At 38.1% G+C, this 16075-nt stretch overlaps 1 protein-coding gene across 1 annotated transcript; it reads left to right on the top strand.

The window, feature by feature from the left end:
- The first annotated feature begins 620 nt into the window (after positions 1 to 620).
- Positions 621 to 1922, top strand: LOC121413058 (toll-like receptor 4). The gene has a single exon (XM_041605819.1). It carries the CDS (start codon positions 621 to 623, stop codon positions 1920 to 1922), a length of 1302 nt encoding a protein of 433 aa, XP_041461753.1.
- Positions 1923 to 16075: the final 14153 nt, after the last annotated feature.

Consider the following 16075-nt stretch of genomic DNA (forward strand, 5'->3'; position numbering starts at 1 on the left):
AGACGATGAGTAGCATATTCCTCGGAATCTCTCATTCGTCAATAAATAATTTAGATATATCTGGTACCAAGATTAGTTTCTCTTCGCCAGGTCTATTTGATCCACTGCGAGATTGTTCTTTAGAATTACTCGACCTCTCTTTGAATGGTATACACGCTCTCTTTCCTCATATTTTTTCAAATCTAACAAGCCTAAAGAAAATTAACATTGGGTTTAACGATATTGTTGCCATCAAACCCAATTTTTTCTTCGGCATGCAAAATCTAAGAGTATTAGACTTAACACTTAGCAAGATTGAACGCATAGATAACTACGGAAAACTCTGGTCATGGAAATTGGAACTGTCTGAGTTACGTTTATCTTATAATGATTTGACTAGTATTAATGTATATACGTTTATGGGCCTGCACAACCTTACGCACTTATATATGCCCTCAAACAAATTTCTTAACTACATAGAAGACGATTCCTTTGCTCATCTGGAGAGTATTGAACTAATTGATTTGTCTGAATGCAACATCGTAGACTTTCAAAGCATGATGATTCCAGGGTTAAAATCATTCTACCTTAACGATATGATATCGTTAAGTCGTATATCACCAAATTATGCTTTTAGTAATATGCAGCTTCTTGAACGTTTAGAGATGATGCATGTGGGCATTTTTCATTTCAACCTATGGAACCCACTAAGGAATGAATCTCTTTTCGACGGTTTGTCCAACCTCAGGACTTTGAATCTGAGCAAAAATCTATTATCGAATTTAGGAGGTGGAGATACTTTGCCTCCGGGAGTTCTGCAACAGCTCTCAGCTTTAGAAAATCTTAACTTAGAAGACTGTGATCTTTCAGACATTCATCCAGGAGCCTTCACAGGAGTGAAATCGCTTCAAGTTTTAATACTGAGAAATAACAAACTTGAACAGTTACCGGTTACTCTATTCCAGAAATTAATTCAGATAACAACAATCGATCTAAATGGCAACTTTCTGACGGCCTTCGAGAGAGATAATTTTTTGAGTAACCGACAGCTAAAAGTACTTCTTCTTTCAAATAACAAGTTAACTCGTTTTGACCAAAGTGCCTTCAAACCGATCTATTCCTCTCTTTTATCGATCGATGTTTCGATGAATCCTATAAGCTGTAACTGTGATCTAAGTTGGCTCATGAACTGGTTAAGCAGATCACTTATCCTCCAGAATTCCAAAAAAACTATTTGCGCATCGGATTCTTTAGAGCCTCTACAGAACCAGCACTTGATTAATTTTGATCCTAAAGATTTTTGCAGCATCGACATCGTCCCCATCCTCCTTCCTTCCCTAGCAATCATTTGCCTAATTTTAATCGTTGGAATCACTTATCACAACCGTTGGCAGTTAAGGTACAAATTGTTTCTTGTAAAACTAGCAGCCATTGGCTACAAAGAGATGCGAGATGCTCGGGATCATAATGACTATGAGTTTGATCTGAACGTCATCTTTTATGATGACGATGAAGACTGGATTCGCGAACATCTCCAACCGGCTATGGCAGAAAGGCTTCCGCAATTTCAGAGAAATGTCTTTGGCGATGATGAACTCGTGCTGGGAATGTATTACTTAGACGCAGTTGACTACGTGGTGAGCCACAGTTACAAGACCGTCGTTATCCTCAGCAGAGCTGCAGTTCGTGATCGATGGTTTATACTTAAATTCCGTACAGCAATGGACCATGTCAGCGATACCGGAACAGAATTCGTAGTGGTGATCTTCCGTGAGGACATCTCAGATGATGAGATGCCATTCTTGGTGAGATTGTTCCTCAGCGATGGCAGACCTTATATTTACTGGACAGATGATGTGAGAGGACAGGAGTATTTCTTCAAAGAATTGACCAAACATCTTACCATTAATCTTCGCACCAATGATAGACTACCTGTCGAATAATTCTGAAGTGATTTCGTTTCAAGTAAGCTGGTATGGAGAAAACGAGGATTCTAATTTTTATAATTAGCACATAATCTATGAATCGAGCATTATCAAAGGTGTAAATCCCGGTGCAGGGTGTGTCCCACCCTTACATTTTTAGGAGAAGAAGCGGCCTAGAAACTGTTACTTCTCACACCTTTTCAGAAAAAGTGTTTTTTTTTCAATGCATCAAGTAATTGATATTTCTAATTCAAGTTGAATGAATTCATTTTTCTTTAAAATACAAAATAACATGGCTGGAATAGAAAACTGAATTCGCCCAATTATGCATTCTAAAATGGAAAGTCTCTTATTCGATCGCAACGCTTTCTCGACTTATCACACAACGTGAATATATTTTACTCTCGACAAATTCCTGCGCCTGTTACAAAGCTTGTATATGCACTGCAGCACGATAGAACGCTTGTCATGTAATTATGTAATGTGTGTTGACAGTATGATATATTTTCAAAAGGCCTAAATATTCTTGTTTACACTACGCTATTCCATTCTCATATCACATTTATCAGTAAGAAAGTCTAGATGTAAGTTCAGTACGCCTTACGCTTGTTCGATTTCAATTGCAAGCTGTTATATCTTTCCCTAGTCATTTCGTAGTTGAAAAGTGATTCCCTATTTTTCTCTTGAATTTTTGTCCATTTGCATAAGGAGTTAATCAAGAGTTATTTCATAGAAAATGATGAACGTTAAACAGAAATGATGCTGTAGTCTGTAGTTAATTTGTAATTCCTTGATTCTGATTCGCTGAAAGGCACTGTTACTATAGTAACTGTCGGATAACATGGGACTAAAGTCCTTTATGAAACGTTCCCCTGAAGCGAATCAGCTACGAATTCATCCAAATACACGTATTCGGGTGGTTTCGGGAGTATCTTGTTCTCCCTCCGCGAATGCGAGAAAATTCGGGAACGTTCGAATCCACCGAAAACATCCGAATCAGGCCGTATTCGGGCAGAATCGGTCCGAACTTATTTGGGAGAATTTGCCTTTGATGTAACCCGGCCTTTACGAGACAAAGATGCTCAAAATAGATTGGAGTTTCGATTTCAGTATTCATAACACTATTCGGAACTTTGATCGTTAAGATTTTATAGGTTGTTAATTTTCGGATCAAATACTATTAAAACAAATTCTGTGAAAACCGGATCGCAGAGAATCATGTAGTGTGCACCGGGTTTTACAGTGAGAATCGATGAGAGCGAACAAAATAATTGTATTGGGATACTGCATGATAAATCGACTTTTATATTGTATCATAACAGACTTCGTCATAAAGGTCTTCGAATATAACTAACTCTGATTTGATCGAGATGAAAATATGTTATCTTCGATGGCCTTACTGTTTTGGGAATATAATAGATACGGATTTTCAACTGTTATGTGAGCAATCAAAGTGAAGTGATTAGATGTAAATTGGTCGTGTTGACTGGTAATCATTCGATTACTAGCATATAGAATACGATGAATTTCATAACGAAATACTAACGTCATGAATAACACAAACCACTCAGATCACTTCCTTGTTGGAAATACATGTATATTGTGTTAAAATCACAAAAGACGCTCCCGAGGCAGAGTGGCGATATTAAAGTATTACTCTACATTCAATTAACGCGCCCTTTTCATCTAATAAGTGCATGCACAGTTTTTATTCTCGTAAGGGTCTTTTTCCTTCCTACAAAGTGCGCTTTTACCTTTTGATATGGGCCTGTTACAACCGATAATCCCGACCTTTCGTTTGAGGACGCGGACGCTTATTTACAACGGTAGTTGACTTTGGAAGGGACTTTTTGGGCCCGTCATCATGGTCGTAAAACTCAATCCTACAATGCAAATTGTGTGACATGAGATTTTTTTTTCGTTTCGCATCTGCGACGGAAACATTCAATATGCGTTTCGTGTGCAAAATTCTGGTTGCTACTATGGTAACAGCGATTTATCCGATTGAGGACGACTTTCCAAAGCCACATTTGACTCCTCCTAGAGCTCGAGAGGCCGCCCGGGGGGCCCACTTCCATTGATTAGTGGATACCAGTAGCGACCACCCGTAAAAGGGGACAGAGTGGGCAGGTACGTTACGTATATAGGCCTATGTAACGTTATAAGGGTGTCAAAACGATGTTTAAAATACTGAAATAAGGGATATATATTCAATACTTGTAGGGTTTCACAAGCCAAATACTTGTTAAGAGATGCATTTTCAAAACCCCATGGTCGTGCCTGGTATCCACTCATCAATGGAAGTGGTCCCCCCGGAATTTGAATCTAATCCCCATTTCTGGGGAATGTAAAACATAATGCCCCTCACATCGTGTGCGAGAGGCATATCGTTTGTGTATAAGGAGTAAACAAAAGAAACAAAGAAACAAAAGGAAACGAGTTCAAAGGTATCGCATATGATGTGTACATATCAACGCATGCGAAATGTTCGGCTGGAGAGGTTGATCTTATCCATGAAATCAATTGCCAGTGATCCACGAATAATCCACATTAAATGTAATATCGATTCGATGGACTGTAATGATCTATATTTAAGCCTTCATTCGGTAAGTTTTTCCTCACTCAATATGTTCTCGATTTGTTTGAAAAACCACTTTCTTATCCATGTCATAAATCTATTTTAGGTCCTGCATTTTGAATATCTCCAGCCATCAGTCGTAATATACATGCATGTATGCGGTACGGATGTCGCGCGGAAAGGGATTTTGCACACGAAAAGCAGATTTGTAGGGCCTGTAACCCCCTGTTACACAAAGCTTAGCATTGATCGTAGAGCAGTTTTCTACGTTTGATTCTATTGACTGTAATGCACAATCAATCTTAAAAATCAAGTGTATGATTAAGCGTTAACTTTTGTGTTAGGGGACCCTAATACTAGCGTCCGTGATGATTGCGAAAGGTCCCACTTATGCCAAGAGCGTCCGACGCATAATGTCGTAGTCAACGCATAATCATGTCGTAGTTTTTCTAAAGCATAATGTCACATGTCGCAACGCATAATGTCGCAGCAAATTGTCAACGCATAATGTCACAGCGGTATTTTCTTCAGGACTCGAGCTACAGATAAGATATAAAATATGCTTTTACTTAGTATTTTGAGACACGAGAAAGATAATGAAATTATTTGGAAATCAGGATTACTCTTTGTATTGATATTTATCAGTATATTGCCATTTCGTCTACTACCTTTTTCCCGACTATCGCATGGTCTGATATCATTTCGTCTACCATTAGTTAGTCAACTAATTTTCCTAAGGGGTAATTGTCTGGGGGAAATTGTTCTCGCGGATAAAGTTCCGGGGGGTAATTTTTCAGGGGTAATTGTCCTCGGGGGGGGGGGGGTAATTGTCCTTAGGGGGTAATTGTCCAGGGGGTAATTGTCCTAGAATGGGTGATTGGACCTATATTGGTTATTGGACCCATGGCAATGATATTAAATGAATGTTAGCCGAAATGGGTTTAGACAAAGTGATAGCGAACCAACCGAAGTTAGACCAAATGGAACATGGACGAAAATGAGAGTACACCAAGTGGTTATTAGACCAATTGGCTATTAGACCAAGAGGTAACAGACATAATGATAATGGACAAAGTGGATATTGGACCAATTGAAAAAAATACAATTAGACTAAATGATAATAAACAAAACGGCTATTAGACCAACTGGCTATTAGACGAGATGGTAAGTAGACGAAATGGTTATTGGACTATGTTGATAGTTGACTAACTAATGGTAGACGAAATTATATCAGACCATGCGATAGTGGGGAAAAAGGCAGTAAACGAAATGGCAATAAACCGATAAATATCCATACAGAGAGTAATCCTGATTTCCAAATGATTTCATTTTCTTTCTCGTGTCTCAAAATACTAAGTGAAAGCATATTTTATACCTTATCTGTAGCTCGAGTCCTGAAGAAAATACCGCTGTGACATTATGCGTTGCGAAATGGGACATTATGCGTTGACAGTTTGCTGCGACATTATGCGTTGCGACATGTGATATTATGAGTTAGAAAAACTACGACATTATGCGTTGACTGCGACAATATGCGTCGGACGCTCTTGGCATATACCCGACCTTTCGTTTGAAGACGCGTACGCTTATTTAGAACGGTAGTTCATTTTGGGAGAGACTTTTGGGCACGTCGTCATGGTCGTAAAACTCCGTCCTTTAATGCAAATTGTGTGACATGAGATTTTTTTTCGTTTCGCATCTGGAACGGAAACATTCAATTTGAGTTTCGTGTGCAAAATTCTGGTTGCTACTATGGTAACAGCGATATATCTGATTTAGGACGACTTTCCAAATCCAAATTTGGTTCCTCCCAGAGCTCGAGAGGCCGCCCGGGGGACCCACTTCCATTGAATGGTGGATACCAGGCGCGACCACACGTAAAAAGGGAAAGAGTGCACGGGTATACGTATAGGCCTATGTAGCGTTATGAGGGTGTGAGAAACAATGATTAAAATACTGAAAAAGGATATATTTCCACTACTTGTAGGGTGTCACAACCCAAATACTTGTTGAGAGATGCATTTTCATAATCTGGAAAAGACCTTCCCTTGTTTAGGGTGTTTTTCGAAACCCCATGGTCGCGCCTGGTATCCACTCATCAATGGAAGTGTACCCCCCCCCCCCCCCGGCAAACCCCCATTTCTGCGGAAAAGTAAAACATACTGCCCGTTTCATTGTGTGCTAGAGGCATATCGTTTATGTAGAAGGAAAAAAGAAAAAAGAAAGAAAAAAGAAAAAGAAAAAAACTCCGCAAATTTAGACGGTTTATGGCCTGTTGCATGCTGTGTACATGTCAACGCATGGGAAATGATTCGGCTTGAGAGGTGATCTGCAGGGACCTGGGAACGATTTTTTCAGTGGGGGTGCTGAAAGCTCTCCTCAAAGGTTACACACACACACCTCTAAGGGCACCACACACAAAAACACACCCTCACACACACACACACACACACACACACACACACATATATATATATATATATATATATATATATATATATATATATATATATATATATATATATATAATATATATATGTATCTTAGCTTTCATCTTATAAAAGAACATAGATATATAATTAGATAACTTGAGCGCGAAGCGCGGGCTGTTTTTTAGGGGGAATTTTATGTATTTTGTCCAGAAAATTTAACATTTTGAGCAATGTTTGTGGTCCTGAACAAGATGCGTATGGAACAAATATAATAACTGCGAACGTGAACAGCGCGAGCATATATTTTTTTAGATACGCTGTGGCCTGATCCAAAAGGACGTGTTACAAGGACTGTTTGCAGTAACCCATTAAGACGATGCATATATCAACAATCAAATAATGCGAGCACGAAGCGCGAGCTGAAAATTTTGACATTCCGACCTAAATACTGGACAATCTAGGCACTTTTTGTAATTATGATTTGGATAGGTATATAACTATACATTTGATGCGAGTTCGCGCGAGCAGACACAAAATTGAAATTTCACCCCCCCCCCCAAAAAAAAAAAAAACCGAGACATTCTAAGTACTTTTCTAATTATGAAGAGGATAGGTATATAACTATAAAATTGATGCGAGCGCGAAGCGCGAGCAGAAATAAAAATGAGATTTCAGACCTATAAACGGGACATCTTAAGCACTCTTCTAATCATGAACAGGATGGGATGCGAGCGCAAAGCGCGAGCGGAAACAAAATTGAGATTTCAGACCTATAAACGGGACATTCTATTCATGTTTTGTAAATCAAGAATGTGATGGGTAATTTGATATATTATTATATTAATAATGTGAGCAGAAATTTTCTGATATTCTGATCTGATACTCCGCACTAAATGTAAGTTGGTTCAGACAGATAAAGAAAAATCAGACGAACATAAGAATAAAGATTTGATCAAAATCCGACAAGGAAAGTTATAGCATTTTAAAGATTAGCATTATTCCGGTGAAACAGTTTTAAGCATGTCTTCATCAATATTCAATGAGCAAACTGATGATGTCATATCCCCACTTGCTATTCTGTATTTCATTATATAGAATTAAGTTTATTCAATATTTTCCCTTGAAGAACCAAAAACAGTTGAATTGAAAACTGATTTAGTCAATTAGATATTCTTTGCTGCAACTTATTTCATTATAAGGGAGACATATCATTTACATTTGTTTGAAAAAATGAAACAATTTTGATTCCATACTTGTAATAACACAAGAAACAGGATTGTGGGAATGTAACATCTTTAACACACATGGGCGGAAATCCCAGAGGGGACAGGGGGACACAATATCATATGCCCCCCTCCTATTTTGGGCCTTTCATTATGGAGAAAAATACATCACTTCTTTTTCTTTCCAGGACATTTTATATATTTTTTCTCCTTTTATACGCATTGAATCCAGTTTGCTTGAGTCCACGATGGCATGTGTTCTACCTACGTTTAGCAGCACCCATCCATCTTCTCAAAGCATTCTCCCCTTTCTCTTTCCTTTTTTTTGGGGGGGTGGGGGGGGTGGGAAGGGTGGATATATTTTAGGACGTGTTGTTTTGTCCTATACAAACTATATTTTTGTATATCTTCGTATTTTATATCTTGTATTATTTCTCTCTCATTTATTTTTTTTTCTCATTTGATTACATATGTCTGTATTTGTACTCTGTTATTGGTTTTGTTATCTATTTTTGAGGGGCCCACATTGTACAAGCATTGCTTTTTAGTGGGTCCCTCCATTTCCATCTTAATTTAATTTCTATTGAAAAATAGTATACTTATTTAAAACCTCCAATGTGTTGCCCAAATCGTGTAAGTTTTTTTCACAACATATGTATTATTGTTTTTGTTTGCAATGGATACAAATACTTATTTTTATATATATGGTATACAATTTGTTTTTGTTTGATGGAAGTGAAATAAATAAAATTGAAATTGAATTGAAATCACTTGACAATCGAAATAATACATGTATTTTTGACTAAATGACCTTACATTTTGGGAGAAAACATTTTTTTAGGGGAGCTTGTCAAATTTTGTTAGGGTTAAAATGACCTAACATTTAGGGTGATAACCTTTTATTGGGGCTTGTCAAATTTTCCGGGCCCTGATGGTCTCCCTTACCTTTGGGGACTGATTTCCATGTCAACTCACCAATTAGATATTCATGACGACATGCATATCGCCATTTTTATAAAATATTGCTGAAATTTAGAATTAAATAACTGAACTATTTGTTGTCAGATTTTCATAAAATTTATTTATTTTTATAAAATGTATTTGATTAAATATTTTCAGCCCGGAGTACCCCCAAAACAAGCTGCATATCTGAATAAGCATGCGTGCGCGTGTTAGAGATAGACCTAGCATTTGGGCATTCTAAATATATATTTTTATTATAACAATCAACAATGCGAGCGCGAAGCGCGAGCAGAAAATATTTGATATTCCGATCTGAAAAAGGGTGAATTTAAACACCATTTTAAGTACTGTGTCGGAAAATTCTGAAGGGGGGGGTCTACAAAACGTTCATTTTCATTACATTTCTGTCAATTATCATACCTACCACTAGCTTTCCAGGAGGTTCTGCCTATGGAAAATAACACATGCAGCACCCCCAAAATTTTGGGGTGCTTCACCCCCAGCACCCCCGCTTCCCAGGGCCATGGGGTGAGGGCAAAAAAGACTATGAAATTTGATTTCAATTGTCTGACGTACTTGTAATTGTTTATACAAAACACGGCGGTCGGGCGCGCGCACACTTGATTCGACATAAAACCTGGAAGTTTGAAGTCCAGCCACACCCATGTGTTCCTCCCTGCTATCGAGTAGACTGTGTACTAGTAAACCACTATGGTTATACGTATCGCGCGCGACCACGTCTGTATCCGATTGCCGAGCTTGATTGAGTCGCGTAATAGGAGCGTAGTTATTGAAATATGTGAAAGACTATGTAAATGATTTGCGATTTTTGGATGTGATAATTATGTACATTATAACATAATGAAAAATTACAGGGGTAACCTGATTTCGTGGGGGTGCTGCCTATGGAAAATAATACACTCAGCACCCCCAGGAAAATTTCTGGGGGTGCTTCAGCACCCCCGCTTCCCAGGTCCCTGGTGATCTGACCCATGGAATCAATTGCCAGTGATCCACAAATAATGCACATTAAATGCAATATCGATTCGATGGACTGTAATGATCTATATCTAAGCCTTAATTTGGTAAGTTTTTCCTTACTCAATATGTACTCGATTTGTTTGAAAAACCACTTTCTTATCCATGTCATAATCTACATTTCGCATGTCTCCAGCCAGCTGGAGTCATAGCCATGATACAGGTACAGTCCCGCCGCGAGCTTAGGCAGGCAAATGGCATGGCATGGCATGCTGGTATCGTATGAAAGAGCTTTGCACACGAAAAGCAAGATCTATAGGGCCTGTAACACAAAGCTTGGCAATGATTGTAAAACAGTTTTCTACGTTTGATTGTATTGACTGTAATGTATAATCAATCTAGAAATTCGAGTCCATGATTAATCGTTAACTTTTGAGTTACCCGACTCTAATCTCGCGTTGTAGAGATTTGCGAAAGGTGCCTAATGTCGCAATATGCGTTAGTGCGACATTATGCGTTGGTGCGACATTCCCGACCTTTCGTTTGAGGACGCGGACGCTACTTTACAACGGTAGTTGATTTTGGAAGATACTTTTTGGGCCCGTCGTAAAACTCTAGCCGGCAATGCAAATTGTGTGACATGAGATTTTTTTTTTCGTTTCGCATCTGCGACGGAAACGTTCAATATGCGTTTCGTGTGCAAAATTCTGGTTGCTACTATGGTAACAGCGATATATCCGATTGAGGACGACTTTCCAAAGCCACATTTGACTCCTCCTAGAGCTCGAGAGGCCGCCCGGGGGGCCCACTTCCATTGATTAGTGGATACCAAGAGCAACCACGCGTAAAAGGGGACAGAGTGGGCAAGTACATTACGTATAGACCTATGTAGCGTTATAAGGGTGTCAAAACGATGTTTAAAATGCTGAAAAGGGATACTGACATATCCAATACTTGTAGGGTGTCACAATCCAAATACTAATTAAGAGATGCATTTTCATAATATGAAAAAGACTTACTTCCATATTAAGGGTGCTTTTCGAAACTCCATTGTCGCGCCTGGTATCCACTTATCAATGGAAGTGGTCCCCCCGGAATTTGAATCTAATCCCCATTTCTGGGGAAAGTAAAACATAATGCCCATTACATCGTGTGCTAGAGGCATATCGCTTGTGTAGAAAGCGTAAACAATAGAACAAAGAAACCCGTTAGCTCAAACCATGGACCCTATAGGGTCCGTGCTTAAACGTATTGTACATGTATATGCTGTGTACAGAAATGGTTTTGGCTAGTGAGAGAGGTTGATCTGACCCATGAAATCAATTGCCAGTGATCCACCAATAATCCACATTAAATGCAATATCGATTCGATGGACTGTAATGATCTATATCTAAGCGTTCATTCAGTAAGTTTTTCCTCATTCAATATGTACTCGATCTGTTTGAAAAACCACTTTCTTATCCATGTCATAATCTATTTTAGGTCCTGCATTTCGAATATCTCCAGCCATCAGTCATAATATACATGTATGTATAGTGCGGGTGTCGCGGGAAAGGATTTTGCACACGAAAAGCAGATCTGTAGGGCCTGTAACCCCCCTGTAACACAAAGTTTAGCATTGATCGTACAGCAGTTTTCTACGTTTGATTCTATTGACTATAATGTACAATCAATCATAAAAATCAAGTGTATGATTAAGCGTTAACTTTTGTGTAAGGGGACCCCAATATTAGCGTCGGTGAAGATTGCGAAAGGTCCCAATTATCGGTTGTAACAGGCCCAAACATGGGGTGATTGTCCGGGGTAGTTGCTGTATACAATGAAAAAGGCGTCACATATATTCAGCTTTTAATTTAATAATCGAATTTATTAATTCATTATGATACAGTTAAAAATCCAAGAGTCTCACCATCAACCATTAGGGGTATCAAATACTTTCATTCATTTATAAACCTCCAACCTTCTGCGCATACATTCGTAATTCCGAAGCTTCGTAATTCCGAAGGTTCGGTTATTCCGAAGGTTCGTATTTCCGAAGGTTCGTATTTCCGAAGGTTCGTAATTCCGAAGGTTCGTAATTCCGAAGGTTCGTCAATCCGAAAACGAAATAAGGTTCGTAATTCCGAAGGTTCGTCAATCCGAAAACGAAATAAGGTTCGTAATTCCAAAGGTTCGTTAATCCGAAAACAAAATGAGGTTCGTAATTCCGAAGGTTCGTCAATCCGAAAACGAAATACGGTTCGTTAATCCGAAAACGAAATAAGGTTCGTTAATCCGAAAACGAAATAAGGTTCGTAATTCCGAAGGTTCGTTAATCCGAAAACAAAATAAGGTTCGTTAATCCGAAAATTAAATAAGGTTCGTATTTCCGAAAATGAAAATTATTCATTTTGGTAACAAAAACGGTGTTGTTATTACAAGATTACACGATATTATGCAATAACGATCGATACATGCGTGTGTTGTGGCCAAAAGCATGTATTTCATTAAGAATAGGCGCCCTGATCAAGCATAGGCTAATTTCGATTTTATCTGAGCAATATTATTGCTGCCTAAGCAAATGGTTTAAAGATGCGGGGATCAAGTGTGTTGGTCGCGTGCGAGTAACCATAGATAATAGGATTTGTATTGGAGGGGATGTCATCTTTAATAACAGCTTCTGCTGGTAATAAAAATAATACTAATAATGATCCTTGTGAGATGTTGAAAGCGCGAATCGCAAGCTCAAACTAGTAGACATTTCATGTAACAAGACGTGAACATTCTGAGCATTTTTTGTAATCGTGAGAAAAATGTGTATCTTTCTAAAGAATTAACTCGAGGGCGAGCTGTAATTTGTTTATATACTGGTAATCTTTTAAAGACAGCATTTAGTGACTCATGAATAGAATATATATCTCACGAACTAAATAATGAGAGCGCGAACCGCAAGCTTAAAATTTGTGATATTCCACCTGAAAACTGGACATTTTTATACTTTTTTTGTAACCATGAATAGAATGAGTTCCTCAATAAACAATACTTGATACGAGCGAGAAACGTGAGCCAAAATTTTCCGATTTTCCAACCTGAAAACTGGACATTCTAAGCATTCTTGTAAAAAAATAATAATAGCTGGGAGAACAGTTTTCAGAACTGAAGTGGCTTCCCAGGGTAAATAATATCTATATCATTATTATCATTCTAGGCCTACTAAAGTTTAAGCACGTGATTCGCTCGCAACATCTCACAAGGATGCCCTTTTAACAGTAATTGACCAAAAAGGCGAATTATACATCTTCAGATTTGATTTCTTTCCCCCAAAACCGCTTGCTCGTTACGCTCGCAGAAATAAAACATAAATATATAATTTATCCATCAGTTATCACTTAAAATTTTTTGCTCAATGCAATTACTACAAAACACACAACCTCTTTACACAGATGATAATCTCATGGTGAAAATATACGTTTGCACCAAATTGCCCCTATTGGCCCCTTTTTGGGGGCTTTGCTCCCCCCCCCCCCCCAGGAAAATATGTTCCGCCGCCACTGGTTGAAACACGCATCGTCTTCATGGCTAACTGCAAAAATTTCTTAAAATGTCCCCTTTAGATCAGGTTAGAGCTTATATATTTAAAATTTCTGTTTGTGCTTCTTGTTCGCAGTTATTATCTAAATTTAGTTACATAGGCATCTCGTTTTGAAGATCACAAACATATTGCCCATCATATTAAAAAAATATATATAGCTCGCGCTCGCATTATTTAAAAAGGGTTTATCATGTTATTACATATTTACTTTATTTTATAAGTATAAAGCTAATTAATGACTGTTAGGACTACCCTTTCAAAGAAACAAACAAAAATCAACTTTAAGCTGCCGATCGAGGAAAATATGGCTGAAAAAAAAATTGCCCCCCCCCCTATTTGACGAAAGTTGGATCCGCCGGGAGGGAGGCAGGGGGCACTTCCCCCCCCCAAATGAAATAAAAAACAGGGAAATTAATATTTTCCAAAATGGGAAAGTTCCTTTTTCAAAAATAAATATGCCGTTTTTCGTGTTTTTCGAAATAAAATACTCTTTTTAAAGTATACAAGTTCAGTTTTCAGGCTGGAATATTGCAAATTTTCAGCTTGCGCTTCGCACTCTCATACGATTGGTGAAATATGCATCCTAAAGAGGTCACTAAATGCTTTCTTTAACAGGTTCCTTTTCTGGTCAGTATGTTTAAGCTCGCGTTTTGCGCTCGTGTTAATTTTTTAGTTAGATGCACATCTGTTTAATGACAGCAGAAATCTGCTCGGATTTTTAAAAACTTATTTTCATTTTTATTGAAATACCCTAAAGTTTTAGCTTGTGATTCACGCTCGCAACACCTCACAATAATGCCATTTTAAGAATAATTGACCCCAAAAAACGTTTTACAACTTCACTTTTGAATTTGTTTTACCAAGCCGCTCGCTCATTATACTCTCTCCCGAAAAATAAAGCCTAAATATACGTTTTGCCATAATAATAAATCACTTCAAAAAAGGGTTTTCTCTACTTAATCACTATCAAACACACAATGACTTCAAGCAGATGATAATCTTAAGGTGAAAATATCACCAAAATGTCAATTTTGACGTATGAGTTTCATTTTTTGGCTTTACCCCCAAAACGAAAATTCGTTCGGCCGCCCTTGCCTTCCCATCCTCATAACAATTGAACGGCAACAGTGTCCCCCGCCCCCCTCCCACTTGCCTCTGCCTCTGCTTTCCCGGTTTTCATTTTTCGGATTAACGAACCTTATTTTGTTTTCGGATTAACGAACCTTATTTCGTATTCGGATTAACGAACCTTCGGAAAAACGAACCTTATTTTGTTTTCGGATTATCGAACCTTATTTCGTTTTCGGATTAACGAACCTTCGGAAAAACGAACCTTATTTCGTTTTCGGATTAACGAACCTTATTTCGTTTTCGGATTAACGAACCTTCGGAACAACGAACCTTATTTCGTTTTCGGATTAACGAACCTTCGGAACAACGAACCTTATTTCGTTTTCGGATTAACGAACCTTCGGAACAACGAATCTTATTTCGTTTTCGGATTATCGAACCTTCGGAATAACGAACCGTCGGAATAACGCCACAAATGTTCGGATTAACGAACCCTTTTTCGTTTTCGGATTAACGAACATCGAGGTATAGGCAATTTACGTGTTTCGGAATTACGAACCTTCGGAATAAAGAACCTTCGGAATTACGAAGCTTCGGAATTACGAAGTGTAACCGTAATTCTGTAAGACTAACTTTCACTGATGATTTGTCCTCATTCCTGTACTCTTCTCCAAACCTGCCTCATTTCTTTTCTCCGTCATTCTTTATTCCTTTCCCTCCCCCTCCCACTTCAAGTCAACCTACCTCAATCTCCCATTTTTCTCCTTCTCTCTCGCCTTCTTTCTCTCCTTCTCTCAATCATTTATATAATTTTTTCTCTATTTTTTGTTTATCTCTCTGTCAGGGGCGTAACAGGGACCGGTGGCCGAGGGGGGGGGGGGGGGGGGGAAGGGCCAAACATTTCTCAGTGACACAGTGAGGCAAAAATGATTTTTTTTTGAAGGGGCGTATAGAGCAAAATATAATTTTTCAAAAAAGTTGTGAGCTAGCAAAAATTTCGATATTGTTATTACAAAAATCAAATTTTGTGATAATTTTTTTTGTAATTTTTGTGGTAATTTTTGTGATAACATTCAGAAAATAATGACTATTTCATCAATCTCTCTTTCCCTTTGTTTTGTTTTCTCTAGGCCTGTATTTCAATTCAATTCTTTATTCCATTTCCAGTCGAAACATAATACAAAGTAGTATAAAGTAATACAAATCAAGTACAATTTTACAGACGACCATTCTTACTTCGTAAAACAAAAAAGTATAAAATTGAGCATAAATGGAAATGAGGGGGGTCCACTAAAAATCAAAGCTTGAAAAGTGCGGATCGGATCCGCACTTTTCAAGCTTTGATTATTCCTTG

This window comes from Lytechinus variegatus, chromosome 4, assembly GCF_018143015.1.
Source record: "Lytechinus variegatus isolate NC3 chromosome 4, Lvar_3.0, whole genome shotgun sequence".
NCBI lineage: Eukaryota > Metazoa > Echinodermata > Echinoidea > Temnopleuroida > Toxopneustidae > Lytechinus > Lytechinus variegatus.

Excerpts from the sequence above, each read along its gene's own strand:
- LOC121413058 (XM_041605819.1), top strand. The coding sequence starts at position 621 with ATGCAGCTTCTTGAACGTTTAGAGATGATGCATGTGGGCATTTTTCAT.